We start from the raw sequence: 22,500 nt of genomic DNA, 5'->3' as shown, positions 1-22,500 counted from the left end.
AAGCATTTTCCCAGCATTTCTTTCCTGGTGGATATTCAGACTGGTTCTATTTCAACATAAATCAACGTTATATGAAAGAAAAGACTTGATTTCTGACAGGAAAGAAATAACGTTAGTTGTTAATTCTAACACAAACTAGTTAGCTCACATTATGCGGCAAGTTTTTACATCCATTTTCTCTAGTGATTATCCAACATTGAGGGTCTCAGGGAGACTAGAGTCTAACCCAGGGACTCGGGTGCAAAACGGGGGACTCCCATCAACCATCACAGAGCACAGAACAAACGGGGCAATTTCGAGATGCCAATCATCCTACAACGCGTGTCCCTGGACTGGTGGAGGAAACCCCTGAAGCACGGGGAGAAGATGTGTACTCCACACACACACACACACACACAAACAGGGTGAAGGCAGAAATCGAACCTTGAGGTTGTGAGGCAAACATGCTAATCACAAAACCACAGTCTGTTTGTAATTAGCATCATTTAGTTGCTAATTTTTTGATTCGTAAAATGAAACAAATGAGAAATGTCAAAAATTCCATTCTCGCAAAACTTTCTAAGCAACATGTTCAGGATAATCGTCTTCATCTGTCACTGCAATGTAACTTTCATTTTCTAGCCAATTTAGTCCAACTGCCAGGCGTGCCTAACGAACACAATGAAGACATAAACACTTTTCTCTGACGTTTTCGGCTTTTCTCTGAAGTTATTCGCTCTAAATCTCTTGGAAGAAACAATGATATGCCTAAAAACAAAACAATAAAGAAAATCTGGAAACTTCTGCATGCTTTTGAATGCTCTTGTATTTCTTCAGGGTTTAAATGACGTAATCATGTAACTGTTGCTCATCCCTTGAACTCTCGATTCGATTTAATTTGACTCAATTTGATTCGATTCGATTCAATTCAAATTATTTGTACAGTGAGTCCCCAACTTACTAAAGAGTTCCGTTCCGGGAGAACGTCCGTAAGTCAGATTTGTTCGTAAGTCTGACAAAGTGAGTCTTATACACCTTTAACACTAATATCCAATGCAAAGCTTTTTGCCTCGGTCCAATCTCTCAATTATTTTCACTTTTGTTTCCATGGTTACTGCTTTGAACTGCTGTTCTGTAGCAGTTCCCCTCTACATCAACACTGATTTTCCTCTTGCTTTCGGACATCCTTGGCTCTGATTGAGCGCTTTACTACTGTACACTATCACACTGGACAGTAAGCACAAAGCAACACAACTGTGACAACGTCCAGCAGACACGTGAGCTACTTCTGCTATTTGTTCACATCTACAAATGTTCATAAGTTGGGGACTTACTGTATAGCGATTTTAACAACGGACATTATCTCAAAGCAGCTTTACAGAAGAATAGAAACATAGAATAAAAATGATAAAGTTGTTATTATTTATCTTTAACATTTATCCCTAATGAGAAGCCTGAGGAGACGGCGGTAAGGAAAAACTCCCTGAGATGATCTGAGGAAGAAACCTTGAGAGGAACCAGGCTCAGAAGGGAACCTTATCCTCATTTGGGTGACACTGGACAGTAAATAATGAAAATGTCCTTTGGTCAGACGGTGTTGTTATTGTGCAACCGTGGCTCTGACAGTAGTGTTTCTCTCAAATCACTAGGTTAGATTAATGCTTTCTCATTTCTATGGTCACACCACTCGTATAGTGGACGCTCCATGTAAGCCTATTTACAAACTGATTGAAATCGAAGCTTTCCGTTAGGTTTATTTAGCGTTTAGGGAAGGAGTCTCCAGTATCCAGTGAATTGCAAGGTGATGATCTGCATAATCTGGGAACAGGGAATTCATTTAAACCGACTCATGCATAAATACGTGAAACTTTATTTATGTGAATGCTTTTGGACTTGAGTTGTGATTAAAAATCATTGGATGAGCACAAGACAGAATGCACCTGGGTGGACTGTAGAGCAAATCATGCTCACTTAGGTGACCATATGTGTCATCATCTGTGCATAGAGAAGCAATCAGCCGCCCAACAATGCAATGGAAAGCTGCATTTCCCTCCAAATAACTGTGTATACATATACAAATATGTAGTTTAGTTTAGGTCACATAATCCCAGAGACTAAGCAGTGAAATGTCTATAATGTTATAAATAAATATACCTCACTTCCCTTTTTCTCCGTACTATTAAGCAAACTTATATGCACTCATATTCTGCTGTATCTGCAATGCAGCATGCTGCCTGAGTGGGTCTGTCTCTTGGGTCTCGCTCACTGAAGCTGAACTTGGTGGGTATGCAAACCATATTTGTGAGTGAGTCTGTGTGTGTGAGTTCTGGACACACACACACACACACGCCTCTACAGGGTATGACTTTCACCAGAATCTCCCAGTCGACTTACACAAATGAATCGAAAGTTTCGGAACAAGACTGCAGAGGAAGAAGCAAGCTCTACCCAGCGATGATGAATCAACTCCTACAGTGTCCATTTCAGGTCACATTTTTCAGGCCCCCAAAGTAATAAAGTTGATTTATTATTGCTGTACAGGTTTTGTGATACAAGTGATGCTCTGAAACTGTTTGTGTCCTAGATGCCGGCATGGGGGTGTTTAAAAATGGTCCTAGAACTGTGGAAACCTGATGTGCTGCATGACTCGGGATGTCATGTGGATGTCATGACGAACATATATATCATATACTATATGTCTGTTTCTATATGCGTGGTGGTCGGGGAAAACTGATTGGATGGAGCTATGGATGAATTCTGCAACAAAGATGCAGATTTTTAGATGAGCAAGAACTCTCAGAAAGCAGAAATGGGGTTTTGTCTTTTGGGAACTTTTCTATGAATTTATTCCCCCTAGTAGGCTAGGGAAAAACAGAAATATTTATAAAACTACAAATTCTTAAAGTCCTGAGTGTCTACTTACATATGAGCTTCATATTAACCTCCACTGTGGAGTGAGACATGACAAAGACACTCAATGCAGAACATGGACACAACAAATACAGACAATCCACCCATCCATCCGTTCCAATCGTCCGTCCATCCATCCGTCTGTCCATCCAATCATCCATCCATTCAACCATCCATCCATCCGTCCATCCATCCGTCCATCCACCTGTCCATCCATTCAACCGTCCATCCATCCATCCGTCCATTCATCTAATCGTTCATCCAATCGTCCATCCGTCCATTCATCCATCCAGCTATACTTCCATCCATCCATCCATCCACCCATCCATCCATCCATTCGTCCTCTACATCACTCATCAGGTCATGTCAAACCTGGAGTATATCCCAGAAGAGTCAGGGTACAAGGCAGGGTTCACCCTAGACAGGATGTCAGTCTATCACAGGGCACACACACACACACACACACACACACACTTCAGACCATTTAGAGATGCCAATCAGCCTACAGTGCATGTCTTTAGACTAGAGGAGGAAACTTGGGACAGATTATAATTACACTTTTTTTTCTTTAAATAAAAGATCTGTGGTGCTTTTTATTTTTATTTATTGTTATATTTAATGCTGAGTGGAAACTGAGTAGCTATAAATGAAGAATTAAAGAAAAAAGGATAATGAATAAATAAAAATGAATGAATGAATGAATAAATAAATAAATAAATAAATAACTTGTTTATTTATTTGTTTAATTATTTATTAATCTATTTTTTTTATATTTAAATAAAAAAACAACAAAAAAAACAAGCAAACAAACAAAGTCACCATCATCAGCAATTCTGATATTTCAGTATGTACCATTATATATCTTATACTATACTTACATAGCTGGTTGAGATTCATGCAAAAGAGCAGCAGGTTTTGTCCGGTTTCAATTTTCAAAACTGTACAGATTTCATCAAAATTGCATGGAGGTTTTTCCAGGCTGATGGTGATTTAGCGTACCTCGTTTCTGGAGCACTTAATGATTTAATGATTTCTTCTCACAGTGCACTTGATCATCTTTGTCATTAGGTTATGACTCCTTACAGCATCTCACTGAAGTTTTTATAACTGTGCCCTCTACTGTCTGCACATTTTATGAGCCACTGACTAAGAGCATATTAAATAAATAAACATGTTTCAGGGGCAGTTAATAACAAACCCGACTCTAGCACACGATGTACCGAGAGTAACGCTCACCCCTCGTGTTGCAGGACGTTGTTTATTAGAAGAGTGCTGACTTCTCGCTCCGCTCTTCGCCTGAGCAGCGCTATGTCACGAGATAAGAGTTTATTGTTAGACCTTAATTTCCCTTCTCGACGAATAAAATCTTATCTCGCGATCAAGCCTATTATCTGCGCAATCCTTGGAAAGTGCATGTTAGTAATTTCATGCCTTATGCGCCTCGTTCCATGTAATGAAACAAATCCGTGTGAACCGGAGCACAAGGCGAGGTGCTGATCATTTTGTAACAAAAAAAATGTACTTAAGAATATGAGGACCTTTTCACTCAGCACAATTTGGTGAGCCTAGCAGTGTTAAGCAAGAACATAATGTGCGCTGCGATTACAACAAGCCGTGGACTAATGTCCTTGATAATTACAGTTATGATCGTGTATGGCGGTAGACGGATGTGATTGCTAACAGCATGCTCGATAACCTGTTTAATTAGAGGCTCCAGCTCTACCTTTAGATGATAGATATTATGAGGAATGAAAGCTTCATGAAATAACACAAACTAATCAGAAAGGACGGATCGGAGCGAAGAGCCGCATCCCGCTGTTGATATTCCACTCCGCCGAGCTCTTTAGGAAGATACACAATGGATGTGAGCATCACAGCGTTCAGATACAGCCTCTTGCCATTGTTACAAATTGCCGTGATTGTGCAGGTCATTGGGATTGCTATCGACCACGCTGTCTTCTTCCTTCTCATTTTATTCCTTCCTTCTTTTTAGTGCGTTATTCTCCCATTGCTCTCTATCTCTATAGATTTGACGTCGTGCACAAAGGGATTTGGGGAAGGCTTTAAGCTTATAGTGTTGATCTGCTCTATCATAGGAGTTCAACCGTGCCACCTTTTCTATCTTTGTCTTTTTTTTCACTCAATTTTTTGTTGATAATCCTCTGCTTTTCCCCTGCTTTCCTTACTCGACCTCTTCACACCAGGTCAGAACAGTTGCCCTCCTCTGCCTCAGGCTACCCCTCATCTTTGTATCCAGTAATGTTTGGCCACACCTTTCTCTCCAAACCCTGTGATCCTTCCTCACTACTGTTTTTCATCCTGTTTGTTTTTCGAATCATTTTTTCAAGGTCCTTTTACGACAGATTCTTTTCTTTCACCAAAACGCACAGTCATAAACAGAAAAGCGCTGATTGCTCCCACAATAACCCAATCAGACAATAATCATCCTTCCAGTGACACTGGATGAATCCTCGCTCTAGGTGTTAATCCCGGGCAGTGGGGATTATTCAGTGATATCAGTTCTTCACTGAGGAAGGCCAAAGAGGAGGTATATGGATGTAATAAATGAGGATATGAAGCTAGTGGGTATAAGTGTTGAGGATGCAGAAGATAGGGATAGGTGGAGAGAGATGATTCGCTGTGGAGACCCCTGAAGGGAAAAGCCAAAAGAAGAAGAAGATCAGTTCTTCACTAAAACGCAACACACTGTGGTTACTGGTGTCATTAGGGTGGAGATGGAGGTGGAGGCCACTCTATAGAGGCAAATTAATGAAAATTAAAAATATTTTTTAAAAAGGGTTGTTTTTTAGAGTTGACTATTTAGACATTTATTAAAGCGCTTTAAAACACATGAAGCTTAAAAAACAGCAGCAAAGCATTAAATTCTGATAACTTTTGAATAAATTTTTATTTATTTATTTATTTATTCATTCATTTATTCATTTATTTATGTTTTTAATTTATTCATTTATGTGTTTTATTTATTTATTTATTTATTTATTAATACCACGCACAAATTCCTACATTTCAAAAAGCTTTCATACTGCTGAAAAAAATCCTAAATCACATCCTTTGTGAATAAAAAGTTTTTGTTTTTTTTTTTAGCAAGAATTCTTTCAGCAGTTAATAGCATTAATAAACATTATCGATCAAATCCGTGCCGAATAAAAACAAATCTGGGAAAAACAGCATGTCCTCCTCACATACTACTCACTAACACAGATTAGCTTGGTCGTCTCTGTACCTCTCCTCCGGTTTCCATGGTGACAAGTGAAGGGAGGAGGAGCATGGTGAGAGGGGCGGGGCTTATGATTAAAGAAGAAGATCTTTTTGCTTTCGCTGGCGTTATGGTCAGCCTTTATGTTTTACAATATAATATGCAAATGATAAGGTTCAGTGAATATGGAAGCGTAATCTACTTCATTAGACAATAATTTAGTAGGAAAATTGTACTGTTTCTTTGTTTTCCTCTGTAAAAAAAAAGAGCTAGCTATTACTAGCTTGAGACATGAAACAATGAAGGTAGAGAAAAGAGAAAATATGAGAAATCACCGCACATGGAGCCACAAACCTCTCCTGAGTCCTGAGCATAACAAATGAATAAAGAAAGCTCTGAGTACAGGGTTACACACCTTTGTTACAAACCTTTATTGTGTGTGTTTTGGTTTCTGACCACGAAATGATGATTTCATGAGAACGGTAGATATGTAAAGACCAAAATAGAGCACTGACTGAGACAACGGTAATCGTATTGTTAAAGGATAATGCGGTGAGGGGCTCAGTGTTATCGTCTAAAATAATCGAATACCGTAGGTAGAATTGGTCTGATATTAAGAGCGCTGATGTAAGATTGTCTCTCTGGTTAACATAATCGCGTTCGGTCAATGATGAAATTGATTGATCTGAGTGAGACATGTCAAAAGAGACATGATAGCATCAAAAAACAAACAAACAAACTGGCCAGCACAGGAGGTGTCAAAATTATACTCTGAATGAATGCAAAAAAAAGAAATTATCCAAAAAAAAATCTTCTGAATATTCTACTTTAACCCATCAAGACTCCTCTTCCTCCCTTTTCTTCTTCTTCTTCTTCTTCATCTTCTTCCAGCTTTTCCCATCAGGGGTCACCACAGCGAATCATCTCTCTCCACCTATCCCTATCTTCTGCATCCTCAACACTTACACCCACTTTTCCTCCTGCCTGGCAGCTCCATGTCCAACATTCTCCTACCAATATCCTCACTCTCCCTCCTCTGAACATGTCCAAACCATCTTAATCTGTCCTCCCTAACTTTGTCCCCCAAACGTCCAACATGAGCCGTCCCTCTGATGTACTCGTTCCTAATCCTGTCCAACCGTGTCACTCCCAAAGAGAACCTCAACATCTTCAGCTCTGCTACCTCCAGCTCTGACTCCTGTCTCTTCCTCAGTGACACGGTCTCTAAACCATACAGCATGGCCGGTCTCACCACTGTCTTGTACACCTTCCCCTTGATTCTCATTGGTATTTTTCTATCACACCCATCAACCCATCAAGTCTAGTATTCTAAAATGTCCTCCATGCAATAAAAAGCTTTTTTTCCCTCCACCCTGCTGTTTCATACCACCATTAGAAGGCATTATAATACTTTACAGCGCTGACATTTGAAATCATGAATCATCAGGAAGCACTTTTTTAAGCAGAAAGTTAAGGCATCAAACCAAATACTTTCTGCACTACTCCCAAAAGATCCATCTAGTCCTTTAGTGCAGCAGATTATTAAAGAGATTTTGGATTTTTTAAAGCTTTTACCTGGAACGGTAATAAAAAGCAAAGGGACCAAAACAGGAAGTGAGACGATATCTCTGACTGAGAAATTTCATTTGGAATAATATATTGCTTACTGATGAAAAATCATGCAAAAATGTTTCCTTTTCTATTTTCACTTTTATATTAAAAATCCCCAGCAGAGACGCCTGTGAAGGAAGAGATGAGAGGGTCACGGCAAGCAGACAGGAAACAAAACCAGCAGAGCAGCCATTTTCTACTAATAAGGCACTGCTGCTGAAGCTGGAGCCTAGGGCTTACAGTTCCACACATCACAACAACAACAACAAGAAATCACAGATCTTAATCAGTAAAAGCAGTCAGATGTCAAGACAAAAAAAATCTGGTGCTCTGGGGTTTGGGGATAGAGGCATATGTTCAGTATAACAACAAACAATTCCAGAATTATTTTCATGATTAACACAACTGATTTCCTCTTCCTCTTCTTTTCCTCTGCATACTAAAGAGATGTTAGCAAAACTTCCTCAGGGTAACTATACGCTTAGAATAAATAACTAGCCTACTGAAGCCTTCGGAGAGTTGGAAAGGCAAAACGTGGCTGGAGAAGTCACTCTCTGTAACGGCCCTGCCCCTGAGCGAATGGTCAGAAGGGACGGATGAACGAACGGGAGACGTCTGACTCTGTCTGGTGAGCTGGAGACGGTCTCATAACCCAGACCTTTACACTTCACTAGAGACTCTAGAGACATTTTGTTCCTAAAGGCAGGCGGGATTGCACCGGGAAAATATCAAGCACACATCTTCTCTCGTAGTTAGTATTAAACATGGGAATATGCAGCTCACACTAAATATTGCATCATAATTCATAAAAGCACACACTTTATCAGTTCAGGGAATTACAGTACAGCTTCCTCTGATACATGTTGTGTCACAATGTACAAACAATCAAATGTGGCTAGAGTCAATCACCAGAAAAGGTTTACACATCAGACATGTCATGACTCCTGGACCTGTTTGAGGCTGAAGCTTTTATCTGTTAAGTAATGAAGATGTTTCTAATAGAATCAGTGTTCATGTATAGGCAGACAGACAGACAGAAAGAGAGAGAGATAGATAGATAGATAGATAGATAGATAGATAGATAGATAGATAGATAGATAGATAGACAAAAAGGTGGACAGACAGACAGACAGACAGATAGATAGATAGATAGATAGATAGATAGATAGATAGATAGATAGATAGATAGATAGATAGATAGATAGATAGATAGATAGATAGATAGACAAAAAGGTGGACAGACAGACAGACAGATAGATAGATAGATAGATAGATAGATAGATAGATAGATAGATAGATAGATAGATAGATAGATAGATAGATAGATAGATAGATAGACAAAAAGGTGGACAGACAGACAGACAGACAGATAGATAGATAGATAGATAGATAGATAGATAGATAGATAGATAGATAGATAGATAGATAGATAGACAAAAAGGTGGACAGACAGACAGACAGACAGACAGACAGACAGATAGATAGATAGATAGATAGATAGATAGATAGATAGATAGATAGATAGATAGATAGACAAAAAGGTGGACAGACAGACAGACAGACAGACAGACAGACAGACAGACAGATAGATAGATAGATAGATAGATAGATAGATAGATAGATAGATAGATAGATAGATAGATAGATAGATAGATAGATAGATAGAGACAGAGAGACTTGAGCTTTTCCCGGATCACTCCCTGCTATTTTTCAACCCGCCTTCTTGTCTGATGGACAGCTAACCTCCTCCCACTCACACAGAAAATAGCATGATTAGGAACCGAACTTGGGGTATTGACTCACCTGCCACAGAGTTAGGGCGGGGCATGAGGTACAGGGGGGTGGGGTGAGAGGAGTGGAGGGTGGAGCCGGGCTCAGGAATCTTGTTGAGGCTGTGGGTGGAGGCAGCCATGTTTTCGTCAAGGCGGTAGAGGCCAGAGTCAAGCGTGGCGCGCTGCGAATGCCATAGTTTGAGGCTGCTGGCGCGAGTGCCCTCTCCATGCTTGGCACTGCGATCTGCAGGCTCTGAGTAACTCGTCAGGGTGGCTGGGTGTGAGAGGAGAGAGGGAGGTGGAGAAGAAAAAGAAATGACTAGTGAAGGATTAAGGACAATCTGCTGAGTTACAACACCAAGTACAGACACCCAAATGTGAGAAGGGACACGTGAGTCACGCCGTTCTTACAATAACGTGTTTAACCTGAAACAGAGGGGTTTCATGACATGAGTAACGCTTCATTTCTTCTCCTTTCCAATATATTCTGTAAACATAAAAGTATCATTGTGGCTTTACTTATAGACAATCATTTATTTCCACATTCACATGAACCTGAAGTCTCAGTATTCCAAACTATTCAATTATGCAAAAACACATTTATGTTGAATTTTCATGAGTTCTTCAGTCCAAGGTCTTTGTAAATAAAGCTCTAAATCTGTGTAATGAGTTCTCTCAGGGATGGAGGAACGTGGGTCATGTTTTACTAACAGGTTACTGAGTCATTTTTCAGCACAGCGTTATTATTATTATTATTATTATTATTATTATTATTATTATTATTATTATTATTATTATTATTATTACAGCAGCTTATGATAAGATGTTTCTTATTGGATGTTTATTGTATGCTTTGCAATTGATTTAGACTGTGAGCCAGGATAAAACCGAGATGTCTACCTTCACATGTACGTGAATGTAATATGGAGTTGTCCCATCTTTTGCAGTTATAACAGCTTCAACTCTTCTGGGAAGGCTTTCCACAAGGGTTAGGAGTGTGTTTAGGGGAATTTTTGACCATTCCTCTAGAAGAGCATTTCTGAGGTCAGGCACTGACGTTGTGATGAGGAGGTCTGGCTCACAATCTCTATCAGGTGTTCAATTGGGTTAAGATCAGGACTCCACACCAAACTCACTCATCCATGTCTTTATGGACCTTGCTTTGGTCACTGGTGTGCAGTCATGTTGGAACAGGAAGGGGTCATCCCCAAACTGTTCCCACAAAGTTGGGAGCCAAGTTGGCAATATAGTGTATATGTATATAGGGCATATAATAATATGTTGATGATAATCCGTTCCAGCCACCCAAAAATATGACCAATATTACCAATATGAAGTGTATGTAAACTGTATACACACACTCCACTATACAGATACACAAAATAACACTAGATCAGACATAGAATAAAACATGTGTGTGTTGATGTGTATCTCACCGATGATGCCACTGTCTCTGCTTTCCAGCGTGGAGGTGGGGCTGCTGACCGCCTGCCCTGGAGCTCCAGCAGGCAGAGTGGAGCAGGGGCTACAGGCTGGAGGGGATGCTGTGCTGCTGGTCAGAGTGGAGCATGGACTCATCCTGCCGCTCACCCCCACACCCTAAAACACACAACACACACACACACACACACGACTCTCACTTACTGTCTTAGAGCAAAGCCTGAGACGATGATAGAGTCTATTATTCAGTCTAATTAATCACAACCGGTCAGATTTATTATTATTATTATTATTATTATTATTATTATACATTTCATTAGCATTTTATTTGCCTTGAGCTTTTAACACTGGATGTTGTCACGAAGCAGCTGGACAGGACAATATAAAGTTCATAATAAACATGACAAAATACCAAATTTTAATTGATATTTATCCGGAACAACTAAGCCCGAGGTGAGGATGATGAGGAAGATGATATGAGGACGAAACCTTGAGAGGAAACCCATCCTCATCGGATTAGAAATCATTTCCTTTCTGAGCATCAGCATCATTTCTGCTAATCAAAGCAGATATTTAAATATTAAAGTAAGCATATTAAATTAAATAAACAGAATAAAAAATAAATAAATAAAATTAAATAATTAAATAAATAAAATAAACAGCTGATATTTCAGTCATTTCTAAACCTCAGCAATGTTCTTCATTTTTTTTTTGTTGTTGTTGTTATTGTTATTTGCTACTTTACTGCTCATTTTTTCTCCCTAATATATTTACAATTAGTCTGGATTTTGAGGGAAAAGTGCCTCCATTAATCTGCAGGCAATCCTCAGTGTGTCGGGACTTTATTGGTTAATGGTGGCACTGTCAGAGCTAAAGCATGTGAGAAAAAATACAACAGCAAAATGAAAAAGACCAAGGCATTCAGGGAAATAAAGCGTGATATCCAAGGAGCTGGAATAAAGTAGTCCTCTAATTAAAGGTAAACTCTTTTGAATTTGAAATGAAATCTATTGAAAGGAATAATGAATGTACTTAACACCAGAGTTTAAAAGAGGAAGAGGAGAAGAATGTGTCGGGAATTCTTCACATCCACACTGACTAGCTATTCTGCTTCAGTTTCTACATTTTCTTTAGCATTCACTTCCTGTGGATGGTTTCAGGATAACTGCTAAGTCATGGTTTTATTTCAGTTTTTATTTACATTATCAGAGGATCAAAAACTCTTTTCTGTCTTTAATTGTTTGAACTTTAAACAAACACAAAGGGGCAACCAGAAGATTCTCCCAACACTTAGCTGGATATTCCTTCCTTCCTACCTTTCTGTCCCTTCCCTCCCTCCCTCCTTCCTTCCTTCCTTCCTTCCTTCCTTCCTTCCTTCTTTCCTTCCTTACTTCCTTCCTACCTTTCTGTCCCTTCCTTCCTTCCTTCCTTCCTTCCTTCCTTCCTTCCTTCCTACCTTTCTGTCCCTTCCTTCCTTCCTTGCTACCTTTCTGTCCCTTCCTTCCTTCCTTCCTTCCTACCTTTCTGTCCCTTCCTTCCTTCCTTCCTTCCTATTGAATACTGTATTGTAATGGTACAGAATATGATCCTCTGTAGCAGTCTGACCCACTCTGCAGATGGATTTCCCCCCGGAAGTGAGCTGAATTTCATCAGTAGCTTTGTAAAAGCTTGTGATAAACACGATCAGCTACATGTATATTGAGGAGACATATTGAGAGCTGGAATGCTGGAGGACACATTTCACAAGAAGACAGTAAAGAAATAGTTATTGGGGGAATAAATTGGAAAAGGAAACGATCCGGAAATGTGGTTCTTAAGAATACTGATTAAAAAAACAAAATCTAGGCTTGAGACTGACGCGTTGAAGAATCGGTAGCTGGTTTATTCAGCGTCAGATGGAGAAAAAAATTATCATAATTTAAAAAAAATAAAAATAAATAAATAAATAAATAACAGAATGCTGTAGAGAGAGATGAACAACATGACACGATCAAAAGAGATCTCGGGATTTTAAAGCTTTGTACCCAGCAGACCGCAGTTCACCTTGTAGGATCTAGTCATGCAGAAAGGCAGATAATTACAACGTCAACAAGGACGCAACTGATGTCCTGATTTTCCTGAACTTATGATCAATCATTTTTTTGCAAGTATTTATCTGAGAGGAAAAAAGACAAACAAACAAACCACAAAGCGATTGTCTGTGGATGACTGAGAGAAAGAGAAAAAGAATGAGAGAGAGAGGGGGGGACAGAGGAAGGGAGAAAGAGACAGAGAGACAGACAGAGACAGAGACACACACAGAGAGAGAGGGAGAAAGAGACAGAGAGAGGGAGAGAAAGAGAAAGATAGACAGAGAGAGAGTGAGAGAGAGGGGGGGGAGCGAGAGAGAGATAGAGAGTGAGAGAGAGAGCACTGGTTCTGGCTCCGGCTCTGTACAGCCCATTCAGTCTAAACGGCTGTCACACACTGTGACAGGGCTTGCTCTGTTCCTCCATCTTGGCTCAGTTTTTTCCTTCAGCCTATTCATTCCCTGGAGTCACTGACTGTCACGGAAATAATTATTTATATAGCACCTTTCATTTCCAATAAAATCACGAGGCGCTTTACATGGAAGAGCAAAACAAGCCAAGAGACAATAGAGCGCAATGAACAGACCAGAAATCATAAATTAATAAAATAGAGATAGAGATCTGAGTTAGGAGCATGTAATGAGGATTTAATACACAACTCCGGTGTTCAGATCTCAGACGTTAAAACGTAGGAGCATCTCAGTTAAGCCCTTGAACAAATAAATATTAAAATAAATCAATTAAATAAATAATAAATCAATTAAATGAAGTGTAAACACAGATCAGATTACTCTTCAAACACAAGGATATGTTTACCTCGCGTCATGCCGAAGAAAAACATTTTATTATTTCCGTAATACAAAAATATTCATAGAAACGGAAGGAAATCACAGGGATGAAAAGAATGAAGAGTGTTATTTTACTCTTTTATTGTTTTCTGGTGTAGTGTTAGCGGCGACTTAATGGTGTCTAGATGCTACAAAAAAAAATTCTGTTAAATAGTAATAGAAAAAAAATCACAGACTGGTTAAATTGCTGCATATCTGGCAACCTGGAAGGCATGAATAGAGAGGGAAGGAGAGACAGAGAGAGAGAGAGAGAGAGAGAGAGAAAGACCACTGGTTCTGGCTCTGGCTCTGTACAGCCCATTCAGCCTAAACGGCTAAATAATAAAAGAAAAAAAAAATCACAGACTGGTTAAGTTGCTGTATATCTGGCAACCTGGAAGGCATGAACTGAAATCTGCCATGACTTCAGTATGCGAGTAACCCGACTCTGAATACGACGAACGTTCCCAATGTTTATTTATTAAAAACAGTGCAAGAAAATCCAGGAAACAAACAAAAAATGTAGAAATATTTAAAAAGGCTAGCTCTGCCATCTGTCTAAAGTGTTTCTCGAAGTGAAGTGAAGTGAAGTGAAGTGAAGTGAAGTGAATTGGCCTACCTGCGTGTCCTCGGCCTCCTCCATGCTGTAGTGCAGCTCCGGAGGGCCCTCGCTCATTTTGTCTCCGAGCAGGAAGCCAAGGCGAGTCATCAACGTGTTGGCAGCCTCATCCACTGAAGGAGGGGGGCCGAGCTCCTCACCTACTTCCCCTGATGGAGAGGGAGGCAGAACGAGAGTGGGAGTTAAATGAAGCGCTAAACTCGAGACTCCATTAGGAAGCAGTCACTGCGCTGGTGTAACAAGTTCATCTCGCGTTACGTATACGTGTATCACGACTATCACAAAAAGCCCACAGACATATAACAAATAAAATACATTTTTATAAAAAATATGTATGACAGAAAGTATATCAGTGTCTTATATAACCAGGTAGATGTACCGGGTATGGCGTGTGCCTGAGGGTGGTGCAGTTGCTGAAGGGCTGCCTAACACACACACACACACACAGACACACACGCACAGATACACACGCACAGTGCCTGAAGCTTTTCAATTCCTTACATATAGTATTGACATGAATATAGAGAGGTAGAGTTGAGACAGCAAAAATAATAGATTTCTGCAATTCTGTTATGTCTACAGTACAGCCTTCAGGGGGGTCAGAGGGAGAGAGAGAGAGAGAGAGAGAGAGACAGAGAAAGAAAGTGAGACAGAGCAATAACACACCTCTTCTAAACCATGCCATTCTACCAGCACTAAGAAATCCCTCCTCGTCCCATAGACTGTGTGTATGGATGAGAGCTCAGGCTCTGCCACACTGTCTTTGTAGACCTCTGTCTTTGACTCAGCAGTGCGTGTGAGGATATAATCAACACACACCCACCTCCCATGAGGCACCACCCACAACACACACCTCTATACACCGGCAGGATTCTGTATGAGATGTTGAAGAATTAGACACATATACTGCAGCTCTTTTTTTCATAGAAAGCAGATGTTCTACTATTGCTGTACATCTCTAAGGTGTAGAAAAAATTGAGCTTTATTAATGCAGCAATTGCTTTTGACTAATAAACGGATAAATGGGGCAAGAAGTGATTATATTTTTTGTACTACACATTAAAACTTGTGTCTCACACCACTGATGAAACTTCTCCGTCCATTGCTCTTTAAACATCCTGTTCAATCTCTCTCCTATTCTGAGAAAATGTTTCTAGCCCTGTTAGCTTGTTTCTGGTCTGCTGAGCAGCCTTTTAGATAAATGCATATGCCTGGAAAAGCTGCACGTATTAAACAGAGGATCTGCCACAGAAGCTGCAGTGCTCCACGATCGCTCGGTTCGGTCTGTTGCAAAAAACTTGCTGTGTCTGCATCTGGACTGCGTCTGGACTCCATATACTGCGTCAATGTATAGATTTTCCTTTAAATCTCCAAAAAAAAAAACAACAACCTAGGGACATTATTATCCAACTCCTTATCCGCCTGCATTACAACACACTCAGTAAGTCAACCCTCGATCCAGAAACCGGCCAAACGGCATCATCTTGACCGCATGCTGCAATGCGAGAGTCTGTGGAAGTGATAGCCATCTTTAACAAATGGCCAGGAACTGGAACAAAACAGCGATACTGACAACATCAAAGAGCTTCTCACTGGTCAGTAGTCACACCCACTGCATCCTATATGGGTTCAGTACTCAGTATAGTCCACTGTCCATTGCAAACCTTGACTCCGCCCACCCACCAATCCTCAAACCTGATTGGCCAGAAATTTCTCTAAACAGCAGCTCTGACTCTGAAGTCAAATAACAGGTTTAAGCAGAGGTTATTTTTAATACTTAATGTTTCTATAAAAACAATAATCTACAAAATCTAACAATTAATAAAATAAAATAAAATTTGTCACCTGGAGATGTTTATGTAGCATTTATCAGTGACATCAGTGCTTTGTCGAAGTCTGAGGTAATGCGAGAGGTTTCGAGGCTTTTTTATACGATTTCTTGATGATTTCTTCTTTACTAATATAAATAAATAAAATATGATCTGTGGCAATTTGCTGGGGTGATAACAATAAAAAAAACACTGGTTGTAGGGTTCTAAGTCTCAGCTTCAATGTGGTAAAAGTATCATGGCTTTGAGTCAGGCTGCGGATTAATTTCCTATTATTATCCCTGCTTCGTCACCCGCCCCTGCATGCTGTAATGTGTAGATATACACACTAATATACCCGAGTCTTGATTGTAAAGCCTTGCTTATTTGTTACTTCTGATTCTAAAAACCTACAAGGATTCACTGAGATCCTGGGTTTCGTCCCGGAAAGGCTACTCCAAGTCTCTTCTTCAGGCTCCCTGTGATTAAGTTACCTAGACAGACCAATTCTTTTGAGATCTGGAAAAAAGGTTAATAAAGAACGCTCTGTATGTTCATTGGAAATGATAATGGATACATAATGTGATATAGAGAACATAACATTATTGTCCATTTTTAGGCAAACCTCTACACCAGCTCATGATGATGTCAGGATTTAAACCCTCCGTCTCTAGATGCTAGGGGGAAATTTTTTCGGGTGTATAACTCTTTTACTAGCACAGCCCTGACCAGCCAGCAACTACAGAGACGAATGAATGTGAAATGTAAATACTGTAATCATGCAGCAACTCACGTTCTTACACCAGTCCTGGTACAAGATCATCTCTGAAAGTTGGCTTTAGGCTTGTAAACAAATCATGTCCAGACAATCAGCATTAATCACATCATAGCTCAGGCTCTCCTCCCAGCTTCTAACTGTTACTTAATATTCTCATCAGTGAACATTTCATTGGTCAGTTGTAACTGTTTGTATCACTGTTGGGGTTTAAAACATAAAAGATCCTAAATGAAAAACTAAAAAGTCCAAACATGGCTAACAAGAAGGTTCTAGCAAACCTTAGCGTATTTACGTGGAATAGAATGCCTTTACTCTTGTTAGGGGTCCAGGCACCACAGGTTCTGAAACTTGGTGTTTTGGTTAGGTTTGGATCACAAAACTCCAAAAATCACAAACTCAAATTTGCAAAATTAATTGATCGGAATTCATCTTGAGAATGAAAAATGAAAGCAATTGCTATCAGGATTGTGCAGATCTTTTACCTCCAGCATCCTTTCCCCTTCAGTGAATTGGGTTTAACCTCGAGTGAATTTTGTTCGTGTTTGGTCCAACTGCTACTTAAGAACAGCTTTCAATTGAATAAATGTAAATGCAACAGCTAAATTGGAGATGTAGACCTTTAAAGCTGCTGTTATGGAATTACATTATATGCTGTTTTTATCTAGCATGTAACATTATATCATATATCTTACAAGATCAAGAATCTTTAGCACTGTTGATTTAGATCCATGGCTGGTGCTGCTTCTGATACTCCACTATGTCCTACAAATTCAGGGCCCAATTTAGTTGACGGTCATTTGGGTGATGAGGGATGTGTAGTACCTGTAATATTGCTGTGGTATTAATGTGTGTCCAATCTGTTATATAACAAATGTGATCCATTTTTTAAAAAATATAACCTTGGTGTTGGTGCTGTTTACATCCAGTAAGTTCTATATAAACACATAATGGTTTTACAGATGAAACGTGTGGCAGAAAGCAACCGCGTGTGAGCTAAGCCAGGTTTGCTGGAGTCGGATTGTTTTCTCTCTGAATTAATAAATCTGCATATGGATTCCAGACCTTTGGCCTCGGGAGTGTCTTTACAGGTTGTATAAGAAGCTGGTACACACTGTGTTGGTTAGATAATTTGCAGGGATTCTCGGCTATGTTGGTGCCTGACATTTTGGTTTTTGATTTTTGATTAGCAAGACTTTAGCAAGACAACATTGTCAGTACCAATTTCTAATCAAATCTTTTATAATATAAAAGTTTATGATTTTAACAGACAAAAAAACCCCACAATAAAGCAATGACAAAGGGATTTCTGATTAATCTTCTACTAAATATAAAGTTTGCTGTTCAGAAGAAGACAATGTGTGAACTGAATGCTAACATCTTTCAATCCTGTTTCTAGATACACTGAATTTGATCATTGTGCCCGCTTTCCCTTCACCTCGCTCTCATGGGGATAGATTCCATATCCATCGGCAGCCTGAGTGGGATAAAGCACTTTAAAATAAATATAGAAAGTATTTAAGTAGTTTGAAGAACAAAAATGCGCTGAGTGAAACCACTAGAGATATCAGTACACGGTGTAGCGTATAAAATTTCCTTGAACCTGCAGAACATACGGCATGTACTACACTGGAACAGCGAGAGATCGAGTTGATTAAATCTGGCACAAGCTGGCTTCATTAGAGATTCTTTACAGCACATATCCCAAAGTTCCTGAGCTGGTGTCTAGACATTATCTTAGTCCTGCACTTTATTATTAATATTCTCCATATTAAATCCAATATTACTTCTAAACAGTAGAACAACCAGTTTGTGTCTGAAAAAATGTTGCATTGGATCAAATCTCACATTTCAATTTAGAAATGAAGCTAAATCAACAAAAAACATAAATATATTAGAATAGTACACAATCTATCTATCTATCTATCTATCTATCTATCTATCTATCTATCTATCTATCTATCTATCTATCTATCTATCTATCTATCTGTCTGTCTGTCTGTCTGTCTGTCTGTCTCTCTGAATCTATCACTTTCTCAATCAATGTTCCTCTCTAGTGTGTTTTATTCTCCTCTTTTTAAGCCGCTGTAGTTCAGTGCCTCTTCCTAAGCTATTCACTCAGTTTCCTCTGATAAATGACGTTGCTAAGTCTTTGCATTTTTGCTCGGTTTTGAAATTTGATCTTGTTTCCTTTGGACATAATGTAGGGATATGGTACATCCACCTCCCTACATCATATCCAAGAGAAATAAGATCCAAAACGCTGGTTAAGGTGCTGGATTATTGATCAGAAAGTTGTGAGTTTGAAGCTGCACCTGCTGGGCCCCTGAGCAAGGCCCGTAACCTTCGCTTGCTCAGTTGAATTAAATGAGAGTTGCTCTGGTTAAGGGGCGTCTGCCAAAAGCTGTAAACAGATATAGTTGTTTTTCCCTGACTGAACCTTTTGCCGATTGTTTTTTGACCTCTGCTTTCCGATTACGGTTTGAACTCTACTTGTGTTTGTTCCATTACTTTAGCATGTTTCTGGTATTTTTGAAGGTATCTGTTTTTGCAACTGTTTGCTTTATTTTCCACATCATTTATTTGTGTGGAAGTGGTTAAAACTGTTTTGTCAAGGTTTTGTCACCTTGTTTTTGTGCATTAAACTCGCCCTGCACTTGCATCCTAACTCTGTAGTCTGTTTCATTTCAAACTGGAGTCCTTTAAGCTATAATCAGCACAATGTGTGTATAATTTTATGAATATTGTCTGTGAAGAAGCCTTTAACATCGCCACACATATATTACAGCACAGTGGAATTCTTTTCTTCACCTATCCCAGCTGTGGAAGTTGGGGTCAGAGCACAGGGGCAGCTATGATGCAGCACCCCAGGAGCAGAAAGGGTTAAGGGCCTCGGTCAGTTTGTCATTGCTGGGGCTTGAACCCTGATCCTCCAATCAAGTCTTAACCACTTGAGCCACCACTGCCTCTGTCTTTATATCTATCTGAATATTTTCTTTCTTTCTAACTGCAGAGAATCATGTAAGAACAAGTTTTACAATATTTTTAATTTATTTTTAATTTAATTTTTATTTACCTACAAATGCTGTTCATTGACTTCAGTTCAGCATTCAATACGATCATTCCTCAGCACCTGATCGAGAAGCTGAGTCTCCTGGGCCTGAACACCTCTCTCTGCAATTGGATCCTGGATTTCCTGACTGGAAGACCTCAGTCAGTCCGGATCGGGAACAGCATCTCCAGCACCACCACACTGAGCACTGGAGCTCCTCAGGGCTGTGTGCTCAGTCCACTGCTGTTCACTCTGCTGACTCACGACTGTGCAGCAATGCACAGCTCCAACCACATCATCAAGTTCTCCGATGACACGACCGTGGTGGGTCTCATCAGCAAGAAAGACGAGTCAACATATAGAGAGGAGGTGCAACAACTAGCAGCCTGGTGTAAAGTTAATAACCTGTCTCTGATCGTCAACAAGACTAAAGAGATGGTTGTTGACTTCAGGAGAACAAAGAGTGACCATTCCCCACTGAACATCGATGGGTCCATCGTGGAGATCGTCAAGAGAACCAAATTCCTTGGTGTTCACCTGGCGGAGGACCTCACCTGGTCACTCCATCACCAAGAAAGCCCAGCAGCGTCTCTACTTCCTGCGAAGGCTGAGGAAGGCTTATCTTCCACCTCCCATCCTGACCACCTTCTACAGAGGGACCATCGAGAGCGTCCTGAGCAGCTGCATCACTGCCTGGTTTGGGAATTGCACCGTCTTGGATCGCAAGACCCCTCAGCGGATAGTGAGGGCAGCTGAGAAGATCATCTGAGTCTCTCTTCCCTCTATTACAGACATTTACTCAACACGCTGCATCCACAGAACTAACAGCGTTGTGGATGATCCCACACACCCCTCACACACACTCTTCACCCTTCTGCCATCTGGAAAGAGGTACCGAAGCATTCGGACCCGCACAACCAGACTGTTGAACAGTTTCTTCCCTCAGGCAATCAGGCATCTCAACAGAGAACTGAACTGAGCTGGACACACACACACACACACATCCAAGATCTGACCTCAACAGGAGATCTGAACTGTGCTGGACACATCCTCACACACATACATAACACACATGCACAAAAGCTGAGAACTGTGTTCCAAGAAGAACTGAACTGTGCTGGACACAGACACACACACACACACACACACACACTAATTGTCCTGTTTGCATGCACATGTCACTTTACATTTCCCTTTACATTTTTTTATATTAATCCAGTTTACATGTGTCACTTTAATATTTGCACTCACTGTATACACTGCTATCTGCACAAAGTCGGTCTATATGTTGTTTGTCTGCACTGTCTTGTCTTGTCTTCCTGTGCACTTCTGTTGTATGTCTAGTTTATTTATTGCACCTTAAGTATAGTTTAGTTTTATCTCTATGTTTAGCTCTATGTTTGTCTGCATCACTGTACTTTGTCTGTGTTCTGTGTAGCACCTCTGGTCTAGGAGGAACATTGTTTCACTTCACTCTGTACTGCATCAGCGATATATGGTTGAAGTGACAATAAAGCTTCTTTGACTTTTTGACTTTGACTTGAAAAATAAAATTAGGTTGTTTTTTCTTTCACAGAGAGATTCTTCAAATCTAAAATATGCACCGATAGTAACTTGTTAAAAAAAAAAAAGACTTAAAAAATACGACCAAATTTTCCAATCCCAGAACACCCCAGAGTGTCTCTCTCTCTCTCTCTCTCTCTCTGTGTACATGTGTGTGTGTGTGTGTGTTTTTGAGATATAGTTGATATGGGAATTTTGCTGAAACCTGGCAACCTTCCCCATGAGCTTCAGCAAACTGTTCTTTAAAGTTCAACATTGAAGTAAAAAAAAAAAGCTTGCATTGGTTTTTATTTTGTTTTTGTCCAGTGGGTTCTGAAGTTCCTAAAGCTTATTATTAAATAAATAACAAAAACAAAAACAGAATACTGTATTTATTTATTTTTTGGATCTGTACTCATGTTTGTTTAGGATGTATAATCTGTTTAATCTGAATCATGATTTTATATACAGTCATATCTTTAATATGCACATCGCTTTCTGAATATGATATTATCATAGACAGACAGACAGACAGACAGACAGACACAACACTGTGAGTGAAGAAGAGGGATTAGGTTACCACAAGGCTGAGACAGTGATGGCTCAAAAACTTCTGCACTAATCACCTCTCAGAACTGCCCGAGTTCCACTTCAATGCCATTTATCTGGCATATAAAGAAATACACAAGAAAGAAACTAAATAGGTATAAAAATGAGTCATCATCATCATCTTCTTCATCATCATCATCATCATCTTCCTCACCAGTGCATGAAGGGCCTGAGGGATGTTTTGTGTCAGCGCACTGAGACGAGTGCATGTATAGGCCTCTGTGCCTACGCTCTGTTCTCAAATACACTCCATTACAGGATAAGAACAAA

The 22,500-nt window shown here is 39.8% G+C and overlaps 1 protein-coding gene across 10 annotated transcripts in view; it reads right to left on the bottom strand.

The window, feature by feature from the left end:
* Nucleotides 1–22,500, bottom strand: part of tanc2b (tetratricopeptide repeat, ankyrin repeat and coiled-coil containing 2b) — a 170,680-nt gene that overhangs the window by 30,979 nt on the left and 117,201 nt on the right. For all 10 annotated transcript variants that reach the window (XM_058405731.1, XM_058405736.1, XM_058405733.1 and 7 more), the window contains 3 exons: nt 14,445–14,593; nt 10,926–11,088; nt 9,521–9,763 (listed from right to left, as the gene is read on the bottom strand). In XM_058405731.1, coding sequence (XP_058261714.1) covers nt 9,521–9,763; nt 10,926–11,088; nt 14,445–14,593 — 555 coding nt within the window. The remainder of the gene's footprint in view (nt 1–9,520; nt 9,764–10,925; nt 11,089–14,444; nt 14,594–22,500) is intronic.

This window comes from Hemibagrus wyckioides, linkage group LG13, assembly GCF_019097595.1.
Source record: "Hemibagrus wyckioides isolate EC202008001 linkage group LG13, SWU_Hwy_1.0, whole genome shotgun sequence".
Taxonomy (NCBI): domain Eukaryota; kingdom Metazoa; phylum Chordata; class Actinopteri; order Siluriformes; family Bagridae; genus Hemibagrus; species Hemibagrus wyckioides.
Note: the sequence above shows the minus strand (reverse complement) of the source record. Positions and strands in the feature narration are given on the sequence as shown.